This window comes from Acanthaster planci, linkage group LG07 (genome assembly GCF_054643075.1).
Source record: "Acanthaster planci isolate LZ-2023a linkage group LG07, COTS_SCS, whole genome shotgun sequence".
Classification (NCBI taxonomy): Eukaryota; Metazoa; Echinodermata; class Asteroidea; order Valvatida; family Acanthasteridae; genus Acanthaster; species Acanthaster planci.
Genome location: NC_141783.1, coordinates 17,320,837 through 17,340,706, shown reverse-complemented (window position 1 = coordinate 17,340,706; position 19,870 = coordinate 17,320,837). Strand labels below are relative to the sequence as shown.

Below are 19,870 nucleotides of genomic sequence, written 5' to 3'. Positions count from 1 at the left end.
GAAACATAAAGGCTTTGTAACCAAGAAGGTGGGGAGTCGATCAAAATTAATAGGGATGTCAACTGAAAACGTAGCTTTGGGGGGGGGTATTCCTAAAATCTAAAGGTTTGCATGTTTGTAAAGGCAGGTGGTTTGCAGTGACACCATGTTCCACCATTTTTAACTTTTGTGAGCATGTGTTGCTCCGAAAGGAGCTGGTTTACTCAACATTTCAGACAGTGTGTTCTGTCCATCGTCGGGATATTACTAAGTTAAAAATGCAATGCAGATGTGAACACACCGCTCGTGATAACAAGTTCACTACTCCCATGTCTCCACTTTAATTCATTAGTAACTGGCAACAGGCAACATGGACAGAGTTGAGATACACATGTACATCAGAAAATAACACGGTGCCACATCAGCCAGTTCGTCATTTCAACAAAGCAAGGCGGTACGAGAACAAAAAGTACATGTCTTCGTGTCAGTTCTAGGTGGAATGTGGCTGTGCTGTATACAGTCACACCCCTCAATAAGAGGTCCTTAGGACCCTGCTGATTATCTTGTCACAGGAATTCAAACAGGACTGAAAACAACAAAGCACAAAGGGATGGGGACCTAAAATTTCCTTCTTCTAAGCACAATGTATCAACTGCTCTGATTAATAAGACTTAATGTGATTAAAGCGTAGATATTCTTGAATAAACAACAACACACTTCCTTTTCAGCATGTGCTGCTGGACTACTGAACTATCTCATCTGAATAGCAACAATTCTAGCTTTTTACAATGCACAATTTCACAGAAATTATTTCTTGAAAAGACAGTGGGCACCATAACATAAAACGAGCTAGTTCCTACTTTTCCAAAACAAAAGTTCCAAATAATTTGCACTCTTACCAACTACTCGGGCTGAAACTGAGTCATACACTTTTGGATTCAGCTGCACAATTATATCCACCTCGTACAAATAGTATTGCATAAACCACGAGCTGCCATCAAACTACACATGTAAATAGTAACAATATACAACAACGTTTACAAAGCATCTATGTATGAAATTTTTCGCTAACATCCATACAGCAATTCTTCCACTGCTCATAGCCAAATGACTCTTCACTATTTTGGAGCCTTGTGCTTTATAAAAGCAAATTAAATTTTTGGAAGTATTTCCCATTTGAATATACACATAAACATGTTTGTACAATCCTGACAAAGTTATCCGAGTTAATTTGAGTAGTGACCAAGAATGGCCTGGTCCTTTCAATGTACATTACTTTTTGTAATGTTAAAATATAAATCCTTAACATTATACCAACAACAGTTATATTGCCACCAACCTCATAAAAATGACGCCTCCCGACTTTGAACAGTAATTGTAAAATATCCCTTGAAGAGTGTTTCAGAATTATTTATACTGTACAGCAGAGAGACAATATGAGAGTACTGGTTGCCATTCACATGGAAGTTTGAAAGCAACCATAAGATGTGTCTGCAGGTGTCTGCTTTCGTTTGAGTGTCAGCGGTTGAAAGTTATGACAACTGCACTTCGGGCACTACATGGTACTGTTGCTGACAATAATTGTTGACTTCTTCAGAGAGCATCATCTAAATACTATTTAAAGCACTGTCTACAGGAAAACCCTACATGTTGGCCTCTGCAGCAGTTGGCTCTTCCAGGGTGTCCAATCATAGCCACCTGTTCTTTGTGATTTGGGGAATGCAGCCAGATAAAAGCTGACGAAACGTAGGGGGCAGTATTTCAGGTTTTCCTTGCCCATATGATGCAAGATATGGGGCAGAGACACCCCCCGCCTCTGTGTTGGTCATCGTTTGATCGGAATCTTGGGAATTCTTTACAGACTTCTAGAGGGATGTGTTAGGTAACAATAGTCTAGAATGTGTATAGGGATTGGACATGTGGGGGGGTACCCATCGGCCCCATATCGTGCACGGTATCTCCTCGTCTAAGTACAGTCACTCTTCATGGTGTAGATTAAAAACAGCCTTATTCCTTTAAATCATTCTCTGAATAAATCTGCAAGGTTGCACATGGCAAATGATCGAGTCTAGCAACCCCTAACAGCCGAATCTGGCAATGGAATATCATTCTGGTTACCAGACTGGTTCTGCAAAATGCATCTTGGCCACTGTTCCCCAGTGTGAATCATGTACAATAACTGCATGTTACCTGCTCCATCTCAAGCCACACAAAAAGATCGGGAATTTTACTCTTTGTTCAGATCAACTTGGATGACGCTTTTACAACTTTGATTAATAAAGAAGTAACAATCTTACCAGATTGTGAAAGGTTTATAATTAAAAAGCTGACATACATAGTCCCTTTAATTGAGTTGCAGTATAAACATACATTTCCACAAATGTTAAAACTTTTAAACCAGGAATTAATATCAATATCCCCTATTTGTTTTTAAATTCTGAGGTAGCCTCACACTGCAGGAATAATAGTTTATTAGAAGTGTGTATGATTTAAAGCTGAATGATAACATTCAATAAGCCATCAAACTGGAAATGTCTGAATGGATCAAAGCAGGCCAAAGTTTTAAAGTGGTAAAAAAAATACTCTTACAGTAACTATGGAGGCCACTCCACTGCCTAGCAAGAAGTAAAGGGCACTGTACTTCATATTTCCTTCAGCTGCTCTGCAGAAAGGTTAGCAGAGCACCAGTTGCAAACAGTATACATACCATTAGTTTCTTGCTGGTAACCCTAAGCAAGTTTATTTGCTGAGCAGCAGTTGGCACAACAGCAGTTTCAAGCACTACTCATTTTGGGTCGGTAACCTGAATTTGCTCAGCAAATATTTTGTGTGCTTATTAAAAGAAAGTAGGAGAATAGATCCAACTCTGGCCATGGAACCAATCGTAAGTCATGTTATATCTGGACCAAAGGTAAAACGCTTCCAGACACTGCACATCATATGGTTTTTATCCTCTAGAAGCAAGACATATACCAATCCATACCAGGCAACCATCTCCAAAATCCAGAGCCCAGCATTAGGAAGATAGTTACAGATTCTCCTATCATTTCCATATGTCAAACTGTCAATCTCCTCTCAAATCGTAGCTATCCATAATGAAACTATCGCCTTTTCTTTTTTAAATCCTGAAGTCACAAGTTCTCCAAACTGTTGCAGGGCAGGTAATTTTTATGGTTTCTTAAATCAGACATGTTTGCAGCATTGCAGTACTCACGACTAGTTTGCACATCCATACTTTTTCTGATGCCATGCTTATCAGAATGAACCAAACTAGCACACCACCAGTGATTCTGTGTGATTTTCTATCTGAAACGGACCTGTGAAGTGATCTACAACAGCCAGGATCATGCACACCCAAGATCACACGGGGGACCAGACACAACACCCAGACTTACAGTTGAAATTTTCAAATTGCATGTGCACTTTCCAATCTTGCCTCCAAATCACAGCGCGACTGCAGAAGATGCCATACTCAAACCTCCCCATTATTCTACACTTAACTCCTCGTGTTGGCTGGTTGGTTCATGTCTGTCTTGGCTGATAGCCTGTGACCTGAAAGCAGTGCTTTAGTCCAGTCCATCGCAAGTCTCTTCACGGGTCCAGCCGTAAGTCCTTTCACAAAAACAAGTAGCGGGGCACACAATGACCGAGGCATGCTTTCGTCACAGTTCATTTGAATGGCTTGTGACTTGGATTAAAACGGAATGACTTGTGATAGTCTTGCAGGGACTTGTGATGGACTCAACTACAACGCCGGCTTCAAGATACAATACCACTGGTGACGATCTCGTTGCGATACTCTCATACAATGCCAACCGATTTCATTCTCCCGTCTCCCCCTTTCAGCTGGCCAACGCCGTCTAATCAAACACCTCCTCCACCGTCTCTGGCTTGCCCTGCTCTCTGGCTTCTAGCTTCTGCAGCTCTTCTGACTTCCTCCGGGCCAGGTCTTCTGATCGTCGCCTCTCCAGCAGCTGGATCATCTGCAGCTCCTTCTCCTCCTTCTTCTTGTTGCGCTGCTGGAAGCGAATCCTGTTCGGTAATTTTTTTATGGGGGGGGGGGAATGATAAAGAAAGAAAAGCTTGATGCACCGAGTGTCCAATGCTGACCCGGTCTCAGGTCTCTATTGGCTCCTTACCAGGATGGAATAGTTCCCCCCAATAAATGGAGAAAATATTGCAGGACATCAAAATTCCCATCATTGGGAGAATTGTAATCCTTATCCCAAGCACTCCTGGAACATTTCCAGAAGTTCATTTCCAGCAACGTAACTAAGGGTATCTAGACTTAAAACTTGGGTAAATTGGACATTTATAAAAAAATAATAGTTGAGAAACAATCTCAGAAAAGAGCTGTAAAATTATCTTTCAAAACAGCAACGGAAGAGAAACATAATTTTCTTCAACGTCACTAACGTTTACCTAAACATTTTGCTTGCACTTTGTCAACGGAAGACCACAATTAAAGTTTAGATCTCTAAGACACAGAATTCCACCAATTTAAACAACATTTACCTGTTCTCAATGATGCGAGCGACGATTTTAGCAGTGGACAGGTCACTTTTGGAATCTACAAACTTCAGAATACCACGTTTCTTCGGTTCCTAAAAAAGTTTGAACAATTTGAAGTAAACTGATAATTATTTTTACCAAAATACACAACAGATTCCTCAGAGGACCAGTCTGGTATGATGGGAGGTGCACTGTGCCTGTATCCTAATGGTACAGGTTCTTGTCCTAACTACGAAGTTCTGAGTAGATATTCAAGGACCCTTTGGGGGCTTTTGCTATTCAAGTAAGTCTTTGTCATTTGTTTTGCCTTCTAATTTTCTTCCTTTTTTTTAAGAACAGTGTAATTTGATGTACATGTACATGACTTCTTTGTTACTCCAAGTTTGTATGAAGCATATGCAGCGCAGAAATATGAAGCACAGAAATCAACATTCACTGCCAACATCCAATTTTCAGCGCTAAATGCACCTGAATATGGAAAACAAAATGATAAATTAAAGTCGAGGGCAATTCTCCCAGCACTGCCCAAAGAATCCATGTGACAAACTTGTAAATACGTATCTAATCAGGTACACATCTCAAACATTTTTCATGAGCTTTACCTCATAAGGATCAATCCCATCGGCTACAGGATGTATGTGTGTCATGCCCTGAACGACAAGGTTGACTTTGAAATGGTCTAGGAGCTCACCGGTAGTCACACTCGGGGCACCAATGACAACCTCATCCACATACTGTGTATATTGGAATAAAAAAAGTAAAACTATAGTTGAAATATAACTGCTCTCCAAGAGAAATTGCAGAGTTCAGCCCGATATTTCCTTGAGTAATCAAACCAAAAAGGGATATACAAGGTCTTGTGAGTTCTGGGATCTTTTCCCACCCTTTTTTTAACCTTTCAATAAACTCTAAAAGCTAAACATTTCAAGCAAGTCAACTTCCCCAAACTTGGTGAGACAACGGGAGTTGCTCTATTTACCCTGCATGCCAGGGCACTGAGCGTTCTCTCGTGAAGGTTCATGATGGGGTAGTTGCCTCCATGATATCGATTCACCTCCTGCAAATACAAAGACAATTTTCTTTTGAAAGTGTCTTTCAACACCCTGCTGATTTGTCACCGTATTTATAAATATCAGTTTACGGTAGTAATGTATGATTTTTTTTCACAAGCAGCGCATTGCCGGTTGCACCACAAAGTGACGTACCGTCCACAGACTTTGTACAAATGATACAACAGTTCGTGGTGCAGTTCATGATTGGCATTACGAAAAGACCACACCAAATGCTAATTTAGTGCCTCTGGGCTAATAATTTCATTTTTGGGGGGCAAGTTTGTTTGCGGTGTGTGAAAGTGATTTGCAGGAAAATGTGCCAGAATTTCATCAGTGAAGTAACCCTGCTCGTGCCCCACTACCAAATACTGTGAAGCACCATCACATATCCTGCATTCATCCCACTGAATTTGACAAGAGGTTTTGACATGTTTTCCCAAGGTACACAGGGATCCAGTCTCAAATTTACTAAAGATTGAAGCCCATTTTTCACTTCTGGTGTACTGTCAAGAAAAAAGCAGCCGGTGACCACTATTTGCACAAAAACTTGCTCCTAGTCCTGCGTAGATACCACTTGATAGTAGTCCCCTACCTTATCTGTATGCAGGCCGACTATCAGGAAGTTACCCAGTTTCTTAGCCTCTTTCAAGAATGCCACATGGCCCAAGTCTGAGCATACCATGGTCAAGGAATCCAAACGACAAACATCTGACACTCTCAAAAAAAAAAAAAAAACAATCACCACTTAATCCGCAACACACAACTGACCCCTCCCCCCAAAAAATGGTTCCCAGCTAGCTTTGTACTATGATTACAATTACTTGGGTTCATTTGAATGGAATCTGAAATCAATAGCTCCTTCACCCCACTGTCTGCCCTCTGAAAATTACCTTTGAGGTGACATGCACACCACAACTTACTAAAGCCACTATTGCTATATTTCAATGGTGCACTGAGAAACCTCTAAGTCAAAATCTGCACCCCTTTTAACGACACAGACTTTGAATTGATTTGGTAGTTTCCGCATTTTGCCAGATATTCTTGCTTTCAGGAGGCTGCCAGTTAAAAAGACGGGGTTAAAGGTGAATAAAATTCTGCTGATATGATCAAAGCTCCACATGGCTTTGCGGTGTTTATTCATCTTTCAGAGGAAACCAAAGTCTTCCCCAAGAGACAGATTTACTGGAAAGAAAGCTTCAATCCAAAATCTAACAATTTTTCTCCTTAAATCTCTCTGAGCCATCTAAATGCCTAACTTCATTTAGTCAGATGTTCCAACGATCAAAGAATGGGACAAACCTTAGTCGACACTAACCTCTAACCCTCTTTTCATACACTGGTGCCCAACCTTGATCAGATACCAGCTTATCACCCAGAGAACAATAGGGAACAACAGGCAGCAATCTTTAAAGCCAATATGCTTTCATAATCGGCCTTGGCATAGCCACTGACAAAGAATGGGAACATATCAGCTTCCATCATAATCCAAACTATATCGCTGCATGAGATGAGTGGTCAAGGCAGTTTACGTCAAGGGAATCAAAGGCAAAATTACACAATATCTGTATTATCACCAAATCATCCAGCTTCATCACCCCATCAAATCCAAAATATGTTCAACTTGGAAAGGTTTCATGATCGAAAATCAGTATAAAAACATAAACCTTGAAATGAAAAAAAAAATATCATACCTCCCATATACAAATACCACCGATCTCAAAATCCAGTGCAGTCTTAAACCAATTAGGCACAATCTGACAGCACTGTTTACATTTGGGAGAACTATTTTCATTCACTGACTAGACTGCACTCACCTACAACCTTTAGGTTCTGATTTCCTTAACTTAAAGCTAATGCACCCACTTTAAACAGTTACTGCTTCTTAAATTTTCATTTTAATACAGCGCTTGCACATCTCCTTACATTTGTCAGTACTGGAAAATAGGCGAGACAACTGTAGTTTGACAACTGCTCAATTGCTTCTTCACCATTATGATTCCAAAATGGTCAACTATATCAGTTGCAACACTTAAGTTACCTATAGTCACTGCTCAAACTTTATTAACCCTTCCACCGAGTCCTCAATCCTCCAGTGGGTGAAGGACTGAGGACTGTTATGGTTGATGTGCTCACAAAGAACAAAGGATACGGAAGAGATCAAAAGCACCGGGGCAGTAGAGGATGGTGTCACCGGGAGCAGGTTCCTTGCCTCCGGCAAACTGTATGATCTTACGGGTGGTGGGTAGAAATTGGGACACACCGGTGTAGGGACTGCCCATGCTGGAACACTGCACAATCGGATATTTATTGGAACATATTAATATCACATTGACTACTCGATGAAAAAATAACTGTTAACACTTGTACAATGCAAATGTCCTTTATTCTGGTTTGTGTACTCTACTTGATAATGTCTCATATCGGCAACTGTAGGGGGCATTGTCTGTATATATGTCCTGGTTTACGTGTGAGAATGACCAACAGTGGGAGCAGTCAAGCTGCAACTCAACTTGCACATTTACGAACTTTAAATCTGTGTTCACTAGTATGCACATGAGTGCAACTGGTACAGTCAGCAAAACCTGGAAGTGTTGTTCTAGTCAAGTCCATGTCAAAACCTTTCACAAGCAACAGGCTAGATTATGAGATAAGAATACTTCTGTCCCCGGCCAGTTGTGGAATTTGGATGATGTCTGACTTCATAATTGAATGATTTGTTGAGAGAGACTTGTGATTTGGAGGGACTTGTACATATCGCCTACAATACTGGTTGGAGACACTGCATATGAATTGCCGTTATAGGTAAGGAAAACTAAGCAAGGGCTAGGACATTCCTCCTCAAAAAAACCCAAATCAAAAAACAAACAAACAACCCAACAAACATACAACTGACCAACCCAGAGACCAACAAAAACAGATCTTGAAAAACTCTAACGTTTAAACATGCATCTAATGTATCATATCCCTCTCTTATAGTCAATTTGCAAATGCACTTGATATCAAAACATTTGTGACAGTAAAATTCATCTTGTCACTGCTTGAATATTGGTTTTAAAGTTACGATTGCCACCTTTGTAACAAGGAGCAATTTTTCTGCACAAAATCTTTACCCACTGAGCGCAAAAGGTGAGCCACTACAGAAAAAGTACTTAGTTGTATAAACAAAAACAAGAAAACGAATTACGGTGGGATACCGCTGGAAAAATGCAAGTCACTGTAAAAGAACTGTAGTTAGCCACCCTATCTGTTTTATCTTTAAAGGTAAACTGCGTGTTATCACCTTTGATTATTGACTCTGCAGATTTGAATACACTTGCTAAATGTGGACAACTTTGAAAATTCAACAGGAAAAAGATGCTCTTTCTAAAATGAAAAATAACCAGAAATTGAAATGTATAAAGTCTTTCTCCTGAAAAAACGTTTATGCCTTTCACACAAACCATCAAAAGCTTTTCTCCAAATCTTTGCTGTTGAAAACGGCTCATTTTCAGGGCATTTATGAGGTAAGTACAGGGCATAAAATACAAAGTGCTAAAGCAGATAGTTAGGACACAAAAGTGTCACTAATGTTACGGCCACAAAATGTTTAAATGGTTAGAAAACGGACCTAATGGCTGATAAATACTCACGCATGACCTTTTTTTTCATTGCAGAAGTTCATAGTCCATGTAGATGCTAAATATGCCAAACACGGAGGTAAGTAACCTTTGGAACATAATTTGATCTTTTTTGTTATCCACTCCAACTCACGCTGGGATTCTCGCTCCCTTTGTCGCTTCCTGACGGAACGTCATGCCCTGCGAGATGATGTGTTTTTGTCAAGAGAAGCATTCTGAGGAAAAATGATTGAACATCAACAATTAAAAAAAGAGGCATACCTTTTTAGTTCAGTTTTATTTTTTCTTGCATTTTTCTGGCATTCTGCTAATAGGTGTACATTTCAGAGCAGCAAATTCATTATTTAATTGAATGAAATTATTCACCTGCCAACAAGGTCGGTGGTAGAGATACCAGCTGTTCTCTGACATTCCCTGATTGACAAAAAATGGACTTGTAAATTAGGGTTATAAAACAAAAGTGCTATTTACATTCAAAGAATTCCTTTTTATTCTTTTAAAGCGTTCAAACAATTCTCAGATTTCCATGCATGATTTACAAACTTGTATCTTCCTGCTGCTTTGACCTTGCGATACGTGTCGTTTCCGTCAGCATCAAGTGTAATGTCGTCTGAAAGATAAGAATGCAATCTTGTGGAAATTATAAAAAGCCACCCCTAACGCTACAAATGTAGAAGTCATAGTTGGATAATATGTCAACTAGTTTTTTTTATTACACTCAATCATTCAAAGTTGATTTCCCTGGCGCAAAAAGTCTTTTCCTGCGCAGCATGATTCCGTATCTGCCTTAGGTAAGCAAACTTGCAACCCTGGAATGAGGGGTGACTTTCAATCAATTCACCTATTACAAACAGTATATTGGGCCACATTCAATGGTGCAATACATGTGCCATTCTAGCGTACTGCCAATGAGTATGCTGGAACAGCACTCGTGTAGTCCAAAGTCTTACATTTACAAGAGATAAATTTATCTCAAGTCTTTTTTCTTTTATTTAGTACCATTGTGCATTTGACATCCAATGCACATTCTCCTGCTTGTCCACCACCACCCATTTCAATATTGGCAATAAATTTTACACCCAAAGGGTCTCAACTGCATCACTGGTTTACACAAAAGCCCATAGATCACTTACACCTGGCTTCTTAATTAACTTAACATGTCACTTACTTCCATGTACACAGAAGTCACAGTTGTACTTGTCGAGAGTTTCGATTTCAGTAACATAGGGGGCATCCTCTATGACCTCATCGACCCATTTGATGGCACGCACCATCGCATAGCGTTCCCGCTCGTTAATGACAGGTGGACCTTTATGTTTCATGATTTCAGCTGATAAGAAAAGCACAGAATTTGAGGGAACATCAGGCATTAGGTCTTTCCACCTGCAACTCTCACGTCTTCACAAAACAAAAATTCCAATCAAAGGGCGAAACTTGCCATTTAAAAGTCAGCACTCCACTGTACCAAAAAACCTGCTTCTTTGTTAAAGAAAGCAGTTCAAAAATCTATCCAATTCAATGTCATGTATTTGAAGTTCAGAATTTATTTATTTGTAAAAAGTAATTTCATATTATGGATAATTTGATTTATTTATGCATAAGCATAAGTGCACGGGGAATTAGAGTTTAATACAAATAAGTGCAACTCAGTTGGAAAAACCAAACACTACACAAAAAGGCAACGGATTAGTATCGGGGAAAATATTCTATACAGTCATAACTACTGATCCGTGTCAAAAAGAGGAATCTATTTTTAGCAACATAAATTAGCCAATAGGCTCATTATCAAGCATAAAAAACTACATATATTTCTAAAGTCCTTTGAATAAATATGAACTGAAAGCATTCAAGATTTTCAATTTCTCATAATCTTAATGGAATCATAGGCAATGGAACAGTAATTTTAATTAAATTTCCAAAGAAAAACAAAGCTGTCTTTTTTTTTAAATTAAAAATTAAATTTTTCTCTAGTGAAAGGTTATGAATATTCTCTGTTCTTTTAAGGTCGGATAGATGTTTCTTGTCAGCCGATCCCATCTACAACATCAATGTGGCTCATCTACAACATCACTGTGGGTTATATTCATAAACCCTTTATTAGATATTTAATTTTAAAAATAACTGTTCACGGCAACCTTGCTAGGATCATAACTGTTTGATTTCTCAGTGAGGCGCCTTACCACTGAATGGACACAGCATGTTTAGGTCTCACTGTTACTGACAAGTCTCACTAAGACAACTAATAAATGATGATCAGCTAAGGGTTGGGTAGCTCAGTTGGTAGAGCCTTGGTAGGGTAACCAAAAGGGCACGGATTCAAATTCCTCTCAGACTACTTCCTTTCTTCAGATGAAAATAAATTGAAAGCAAACCTTGTGGTAGCAGGTCGTGTTTAGACAGACTTTCTACCATATTTGATCAACTAAATCAGGGTTCTCTGACTTTTTATCTTCTCCTATTTTTCTTTTTCTCTTTGAATGTTAACAAACAACCTTAATGACAACAACTTTAATGATTAAAAACTTGAATGTATTTGGCAAAGAATACTGAGGTGATCTCCGGGAACAAGATGGACACTGAAATGTTTGGATGACGAACAAGAGAGGCAGAGTGGAAAAATCACTGGATGAAAAGTTGACACAAAAAGGAAACAAGCTCAGCAGTTTTTTATTTCCGCTTCCATAAATTAAAATCAGTTCATACCATCTGAATGGACACCAACGATCAGATAGTCTCCCATAAGCTTCGCTTGCCGGAGGGAATTGGCATGACCGAAATGAACAAGATCATAGCTGGGAAAGAAAGGGGAAAAAAAAAACCAGACTACATCATTGGGAAACAAATAATAATTTCCTCATGGCCCTTACATGTTTGTAACCAGACACTGACTTCAATGCCTCCTGCCCCCCCCCATCTGAATGTAAAAGAAACAAGGACACGGCTGGGGGAAAAAACGAAAGAAAAATATAACAAGGTCTGGGTGGGGAAAAAACACCGGGGAAAGAACACCTGGAAAAAGTGGTACTGCTTTTGGCAACATTTCAACCTGTGCTTGATTTGTTGCGCATTATCCCAATCAACCACAGACCTAGAACCTTCTGAATAATGCAGAACCCAATGGGGAAAACATGAAGCCTTTTGTACACAGGTCATGTCAATACCACCATGTAAAAGAGGCTCTTTGACTTCAATATTACTCAGCAGGATTCAAGGGCAGATCCAAAGCTAAAGGTTTTTTCGGGGGAGGGGCCAGACAGGCTTGTTTTTTTTGGGGGGGCAGAGTTGGTTATTGTGGTTGATTTAGCTGCTCTGTGCTGAAATAGCTGCAGGGAGCTGAGACGGTTTTGGAATGTTTCATGGGCCTGATGAGCAAGGGTAATAATAGCGGGAAGCAATTTGATCTTAACCAAAAGCGGTACATAAACACCTATTACTACTGTTCTTATGACCACAACAAAACAGCCTAGAAAAATATTAACGGGGGTCTTCAGTGAGAAAAAAAGTTTGTTCCATACATACATCTCGCATTCAGATCTGCAATGGGGAAAAATACAACATAACGTCATCATGGCTCACAGTTTACGGGCACTCTGGCAAACCTACCAGCCATCACACCAGACTCGCACAGTCTTTCGTTGCCGTTTCCCAGCCGAGGTATCCTCATCCTCACTGGTCGCACGCTTCCCTGTGTTAACACTGCCACTGTCTGCCATGGTTATGCTGTGTTACTGCATTACTTACTAGGTGATTCTTCTCCTGTCTGAGACAACTCTCTTCACAACCAGATCTGAAAGGAACCACAGACTGAAACCTTTCAGATCTAAAAGAGCCTAGGGTTGGACCTCGCCCTTCCTTTAAATTCCAATCAATGAGTTTGTGAAGTTCAAAGCTTCCTCATCATAACAAAATTCTGTTGGATGGAACTACCTCCTATTGTCTCACTACTGTGATTGTATGCTACCGTGGATAACTGCTCACTGTCAAATGATTCAATAGACTGCCTGACAGTGCACCTTTTGAGACTATGCTCAATGCCAAGGCACCAGTCCCATTTGTGTAACAGTTATCCTGCAGATGAGCTGTTCATTGCCAAATACCACACAAAAAAGTATCAAAATGAAAACTTTTCCTGTAAAAAGTATGGATCAAAGTAAATGTATGATCTTGTTATCATAATTAATAGTAGTGATGTTGGGTGCAATTGGTGATCAACACAATCATGCATATGTGTAAATCAGGCAATCTTGTACAAAATTTGAAAACTTTATTTCCTTTTTTTGACACAGTCTACTGCAATGTGAGTTAGGAAGAAAATACCCTACACCAAAAAGTTAAGGACCACTTTTTATTTTGCATATACTTTTCTATATGAGATATTTTACTGCTGAAGATGTGCATTTGATGTTTTGAAACATATTAAAGATTTGTTATTCCAGTGAGAACACCGTCTAGACAAACAAAGTGTAAAAGAACTAGACCCCACTCTTGCTTTAAAAAATTACAAATTAAGAAAAAAATGGTCTTAACTTTCTTGCGTAGTGTAGGCCTACTATCATCTGAAGGAGAAACTGACAAACTCTACAGTAAGATAGAGCCATCATGTCAACAGGCCTAGTGATAGACCTAATATGGCCCTGTCTTTGGCAAGAATCATCAACATTTAAAACAAAGCATTTTGTCAATGTGTTCATATTTTCCCTTCCTGACCTTGGCAGTGGCTGATCATCTCACGTATAGGCCTACGAAGTTATGCCAAGCCAAACACATGAAACATGCTAGACCTAAACGGCATGATGACGGCCAAAGCCTTCGGCTTCCACACAAGAAGCATTAAGCATGGTAGGTAGACCTTCCTTGTACATGGAGGCCCCTTAGGCCTTTTTTTGGAAGTCTTTCCAAAGTTAAAACCATAGATACAGTAGAACTACAGTTGAACTACCGTAGAAGTTAAGACAACTTATTAAAGTCGTGAAAGAAACGTATCTGCATCAGATTCAAAAATGTGTTAGACATTATCTTACCACTGAAAACAAACCGCTGCGATTGTGGTTATTCCGTCCCTTGTCATTACCTGGCACACACTCCCATGGCCCATTGTACATGTATTGCACGGTACTCACGGTCTGTTTACCTGATCACGCCGATTTCTCACCAGTACAGCGTACATAGCGCGTGTGCTGCATATCGATTGAACTAATGATTGATCTGGCCAGATTCCACGCCCATCGCATGATGCTGGTCTGGTACCGTTCTCTCCAAGCATCATCACTAGACATACGGACCGTCCCCAGCATCCCGACTACGCACTGCAGATTACCACGCCCTCTATTGACGGCTTGAAAAATGGCAGATGACCGGAGCGGCGCCTCTTTCAAAGTGGTGAGAAAGATACAAAAACTGTGTCATTTAACGTGTTTCGGCATGCTTTGAAGATGTTGTGCAACTCGCCGACTGCAGCCTGGTAGCTTAATGATCAGTGACTTATCTTTTGGAATCATTAATCAGTCTTCTCGTTGAAATGAAATGCCCAGCAATGCCAACTCAACTGATCTTGCCTAGTAATAATATAATGACAATGCCAAAGTTGGAGCTGAGTAGCGCCCTCACTGAACTTTAACGTTTAACGTGTGTAAAGTTAAGGAGTATCGTACTTATCGTGGAGTACCCTAAACATGCTAAATTCGCGCATATTATTCGCGCATCCAACTTTCTCGTCGTGAAACGCTTGATTGAAATTATGCATCGTCGGTAATTTACTGTCGATGATCGATTGTCACTTTGACATTTTTCTTTCTGGATGTTCTGCAGCTCGGCCTATGTACTTGTGCGGATTAAATTTAGGCCTAGGCCTATAAATAAAACTTGTTCCAGTGAGAATTCAGGAAAAATGTCGGCAGTTTTACTTTACATAGGCAAGGTACAAAAGTTGACTGGTCAAAATGGATACATGATCACTGTCCGCTCACGATCGGTGTTGTATGTCACATGTCCAACACAGGCACTGATGGTGACTTCAGTCAACTTTCACCAACAATTGAGGGCATTATCAAAAATACAGAGCCTGAAAAAGCACTGTGCACCTTATATTTTGAGATTTCCATTGCTGACGACGGGCACAGATTCGGTGGCACTGTATTTTGCAGAAAAATACAGCTAGAGAAAGAGAAGTTTTGTCGTAATATCAAGATCAACTCATATTAATGCTGATATGATTTATTTGAAAGAACAAAAATTCATGCCTCACTGTAACTTGAAATGAAATTGACCAAAATTAAGAACTGGGTGAACAAAAAAGAGAAAGTGATGGAAAATTGAGCTATGGCGAATGAAAGTGTTTTTTTTTCCCTCAAACTGCATCACTACACCAAAGCATTTAATGCAAAAAATAATTCCTCCTTCAAGTGACATTAACTGGCAGATTTTTCAGAAGTAGGATATTACCAATATCCCGTAAAATGACGTTGGCAACGTACGTGTGCGATTTTTGGGACGTAAGTTTTACTACAGCCGATCCCACTCATTTGTAGACGACCTTGTTCCTGTTGCTTCAGTGACATCCAGTGTTCTTCATAATATTATTCCATGTAGGATTTTAATCAAACTTTCAACTACTGAGGCTCCAGCAACAGTCATTGTTTCACTTTAGCATGGCCTTTATATTATTTGAAGTTACACCTCTACATTTCTTAGTTTTACGTTAACATGTTTGAAGTTTGATTGCTGACAGCATGTGTATCAGTCCCAAATTTAAATTTGCACCCTTTGAAGTATTCCTTTCTTGCAAAGATGTAAAGAGAAATTCTGAGATTTTCAGGCGTTCGATTTGTTGTGAATTCTCTGACATTATTGCCACGATTGAAGGAGAGGTGTCCCAAAACTGTAAAAGTGAGGATTTTCCTCTATGCCATTTACCGTGGCTGGAGTGAGGAAATGTCACGGGCTGAAGAACTGAGATTTCCAAGCTAAGGCACAGACCCACAAGTAAAATAAAACAAGTAAAACAGACTTTAGAGTAAGGGAAAAAAGTGTGTGCTCTGTTTTCTGCTGTCCGTGTTTTAATATCCTGATGGATTTAGAAGAAATTTGCTCGAGCCAGTTCTTTGGGAAAAGTTCTTAAAAAAACAAAACTCTTACTTCTTCTTTGCAGCTGACAGTTTGGAATGGGAGGAAGTGCCACTGTTGTTAATTTTTTTTTTCCTTTTCCCATTTTGCTTATTGTCACCTGAAATAGGAAACAGTCCAAAAGTTGCTACAGAGTACCTTTCAGGATGACAAGACAAAGAGTAAGTACCAATCTCTCTAAGTTCAATCCAAAGAGCCCGGAGTTTCCCAGAAACCTTCTCCAAAATTGATCATAGTCATAGTACACAAAAATCACAGCAGTTAAATGAATGTTACCGTGATGAAGCAAGGTTTGTATTTAAGTATTTCAGCAATGACATCACTGGTCAAATCATAAGTCAGGTAACAAGTAAGTTCCAATATTAAAACCCTGGTGATAAGCCATGTCCTTATTCGAGATTTACGTGTATAACCTGAAACTGAATGACTTGTGATTGGCTTGACAAATTAATGCAGGGATGGGCTAATTTTGTGAGAAGCAGTCAGAAGTCTATGTGTTGCCCCACTTGCTGGCTTCATGAGATCTTTCCTGCAGTTTGACAGAAACAATCTCACCCAATCCAACCCTACCCAACCGATACCAACTCAATTCAACCCTACTCAACCCAACCCAACCCATACACACTCAATTCAACCCTACTCAACCCAACCCATAGTTACCAACTCAATTCAACCCCACTCAACCCAACCCATACCAACTCAATTCGACCCTACTCAACCCAACCCATACACACTCAATTTAAACCTACTCAACCCAACCCATACCAACTCAATTCAACCCTAATCAACCCAACCCATACACACTCAATTCAACCCTATTTAACCCAACCCATACCAACTCAATTCAACCCTACTCAACCCAACCCATACCAACTCAATTCAACCCTACTCAACCCAACCCATACCAACTCAATTCAACCCAACCCATACCAACTCAATTCAACCTTACTCAACCCAACCCATACCAACTCAATTCAACCTTACTCAACCCAACCCATACCAACTCAATTCAACCCTACTCAACCCAACCCATACCAACTCAATTCAACCCTACTCAACCCAACCCATACCAACTCAATTCAACCCAACCCATACCAACTCAATTCAACCCCACTCAACAATCCAAACTAGTTACAAACAATGTACACAAAACTTGTCAAGTCCCACAAATCTGACTAATTCCTTGAAGACGATTCTCATTTGGTTACTGTGCTATGTTTGTAGTTGATTTTTACAGTTGATATGTAGTTTGTATTTACTGTAAATGATTTCTGAGCTCTTTTTTCATTCCATGAACAGTCAGCAAAGATGCCTTGCGGTTGATGGTTGAGATGTTGAGAGTCTTTGCAGCAGGTAAGATGACGAATCACTCATTGCTATTGTTGCAGACCAACTTGATCAATCCTTCCTTTGCTACTGCGGCTAACACTGTAACAATGTTGTGTTGTTTATGTTGCTTGTTCTGCCATCTACATGTACCTTGTTTTTCATGATTTCTTTTAACCTCTTTTCTCTTATTGATAAGTACTTTTCAAATAATAAATTTAAGTAAAATAAAATGTTATAAAATGAAATAAATAAGAAAAAGAATTTTAAAGATGATTTTAGAAATCAATAAAATAATAAAGAATCCTGTTTCTTTTTCAGTTTCACATCCAAACCCTTGACTAAAAGAAATTTTGTTTAAGAACTACCAAGGGCTACTTTAATTTAAAATAAGAAAGGCTTTTACAGAGAAGAAAATGAAGATGCTTTTTCTTTTTTCGATCCATTCCAGAGGGTGCTGCTAGGGCAGCCCAGCAGGCCAAATCAGAGTCAAGCACAATCGTGGAGCCCAGACATTTTGAAAAGGTCTTACCCCAGTTGGTAGGTGACATGGATCCCAAATTTATCCCAAAGTTTTTTCACAGAAACACTCAATGTACTGTTCTACAACATACGATAAGCGATATGCAAAAAAAAAGACAAAAACAAACAAACTTATCTTTACTTTATATTTCGATAGACTGGCACACTGAGGGCAAGTACCTGGGCATTCATCACAAGCTCCTTAAATTTGCGTAAATGTTGGGTTTCAGCTGTCAATAAAAGTCACTACAACTGTCAAGACCATCCCTCAAATAGCTTATAGATTTTTCCATATTGTTGCTGACGTAATTATATTCAGTATGTATTCATTGCATTTTTGGCACACTAAACAACCCTTTCAATTTCTTTTCTGCAGCTTCTGGATTTTTGAGCAAAGATCTGCCCTGTCAACTAGAAATACTCTGGGAAGATTCTCCATTGTTTTACGATCCAAACAGGAAATGCATCTCTCCCTTCTTGATCTCCATGCATCTGATGGCCGTCCAACTCTCTTGCCTCAAAACAAAACGGATGAATAAGCTTGAAGTCCCGATTCCAATTGGCCAGTACTGGGCTATTAGTATTCATAATCTCACTCCAAGACAATAAAACTGGTGTTCTTAGTAGGAATTCCCCACTTTTTCTGATGAGCTTTACAGTGAAAAGTTTGTAATTATCTTTATCCCCGATCGACATTGCAGCACTGTGTGAAGAGAGTATGACTTGAGTTTGTAATCAATGGCGTAGCTAGGATTCTACTAGTGGGGGGGCACAACGGGGTACCAGCATCTTATGGGGGTGCACCAGCATCTTATGGGGGTGCACCAGCATCTTATGGGGGTGCACCAGCATCTTATGGGGGTGCACCAGCTTTCATTGGTGTGTGTTTTTAGGGCAAGCTTTTGTTAGCCTTGTTAAGTATCCATTTGTCAATTTTTTTAGTTGGAGTGGGGCACCTGGAGGGCACTGGGAATGTGTGGGGGGCATGTGCCCCCCTCGTGGCTACGCCCCTCCTCTATGTAATCAAAGGGAAACAGATTATTGTGTTGCAGGTGCATTGTACACTTCTTCCATTAGCCTTGTAGAAGCATGGCAGACACAACAGGAGATCACTATTTGAAGTGGGTATATTTGGAGCAAACAAAAGATTTTACCTGAACCAACTTGCTCCCAGTATTTTGTCCGCTATGCTTCTAAAAGGCTAATTAATAGAGTTGTGCATAAAATGCCCTGCCCATCCAAACTCACGACGCATTGTGAACTTTAATTATTTTAATTAAATGATAGGTGTTTACAACTTGTAATACCTTATAAAACAAATTACCAAAAAGCACGGTGTGGGTGATATGAATGTGTACATTTTTAATGAATAGAATCGGAATAAAAACTCTTCGTTGTTTCATGAGTCATTTTAATATCGCTGCATGCTGTTCAGTGTTTGGTTTTGCATTTTATTTGCCAACAAAGTGGAAGTTTGATAAAACTAGAACCTTATCTGATTAGCAACAAAAAGTAGAACATGATCTACATGTATGTGGATTCACGCACAATTTACGTTCAATAAAATCGCTTAATACGAACCAAAGATCGCATAGCGCCGAAGGCGCCGCGGCTATGCGGCGCTAGCGCTTTACAATCTTTGATGTGAACTTTGTCATGCGGGCACATGTACAGCAAGTTGAAGTTTTGCACTCGTCTGTAGAATTATTGTCGCTCGTCCCCGGTAGGCATTCATAATGT

The 19,870-nt window shown here is 39.7% G+C and overlaps 2 protein-coding genes across 3 annotated transcripts; one reads left to right on the top strand and one right to left on the bottom strand.

Moving 5' to 3' along the window:
- Positions 1-296: 296 nt before the first annotated feature.
- On the bottom strand, positions 297-14,435 carry pcyt2 (phosphate cytidylyltransferase 2, ethanolamine). 2 transcript variants are annotated; one of them, XM_022236783.2, is made up of 13 exons: positions 14,292-14,435; positions 12,764-12,947; positions 11,864-11,952; positions 10,329-10,490; positions 9,704-9,770; positions 9,527-9,574; positions 9,294-9,375; positions 7,693-7,831; positions 6,136-6,212; positions 5,471-5,548; positions 5,094-5,225; positions 4,495-4,583; positions 297-4,011 (listed from the first exon to the last, which is right to left on the bottom strand). In XM_022236783.2, the coding sequence occupies exons 2-13, from the start codon at positions 12,871-12,873 to the stop codon at positions 3,840-3,842; spliced, it is 1,245 nt and encodes a 414-aa protein (XP_022092475.2). In that variant the 5' UTR covers positions 12,874-12,947; positions 14,292-14,435; the 3' UTR covers positions 297-3,839. The 2 variants fall into 2 exon arrangements, with proteins under 2 accessions (XP_022092475.2, XP_022092473.2); XM_022236781.2 differs by having other exon boundaries at positions 14,182-14,427.
- Positions 14,389-19,545, top strand: LOC110980260 (centromere protein X-like). Its single transcript, XM_022236784.2, has 5 exons — positions 14,389-14,539; positions 16,392-16,443; positions 17,582-17,635; positions 18,060-18,148; positions 18,507-19,545. Exons 1-5 carry the CDS (start codon positions 14,504-14,506, stop codon positions 18,519-18,521), a joined length of 246 nt encoding a protein of 81 aa, XP_022092476.1. The 5' UTR covers positions 14,389-14,503; the 3' UTR covers positions 18,522-19,545.
- Positions 19,546-19,870: the final 325 nt, after the last annotated feature.

What these genes read in the sequence shown, in the direction of transcription:
- pcyt2 (XM_022236783.2), bottom strand. Translation starts at nt 12,873, where the DNA reads ATGGCAGACAGTGGCAGTGTTAACACAGGGAAGCGTGCGACCAGTGAG. An exon ending in AAAGCAGCAGGAAGATACAA is followed by an intron (nt 9,575 to 9,703) that starts GTTTGTAAATCA and finishes TTTGTCAATCAG; the next exon opens with GGAATGTCAGAGAACAGCTG. An exon ending in TCGGCCTGCATACAGATAAG is followed by an intron (nt 5,549 to 6,135) that starts GTAGGGGACTAC and finishes TTGTATTTGCAG; the next exon opens with GAGGTGAATCGATATCATGG.
- LOC110980260 (XM_022236784.2), top strand. Translation starts at nt 14,504, where the DNA reads ATGGCAGATGACCGGAGCGGCGCCTCTTTCAAAGTG. An exon ending in GCGGCGCCTCTTTCAAAGTG is followed by an intron (nt 14,540 to 16,391) that starts GTGAGAAAGATA and finishes CACCTGAAATAG; the next exon opens with GAAACAGTCCAAAAGTTGCT. An exon ending in GTTGAGAGTCTTTGCAGCAG is followed by an intron (nt 17,636 to 18,059) that starts GTAAGATGACGA and finishes GATCCATTCCAG; the next exon opens with AGGGTGCTGCTAGGGCAGCC.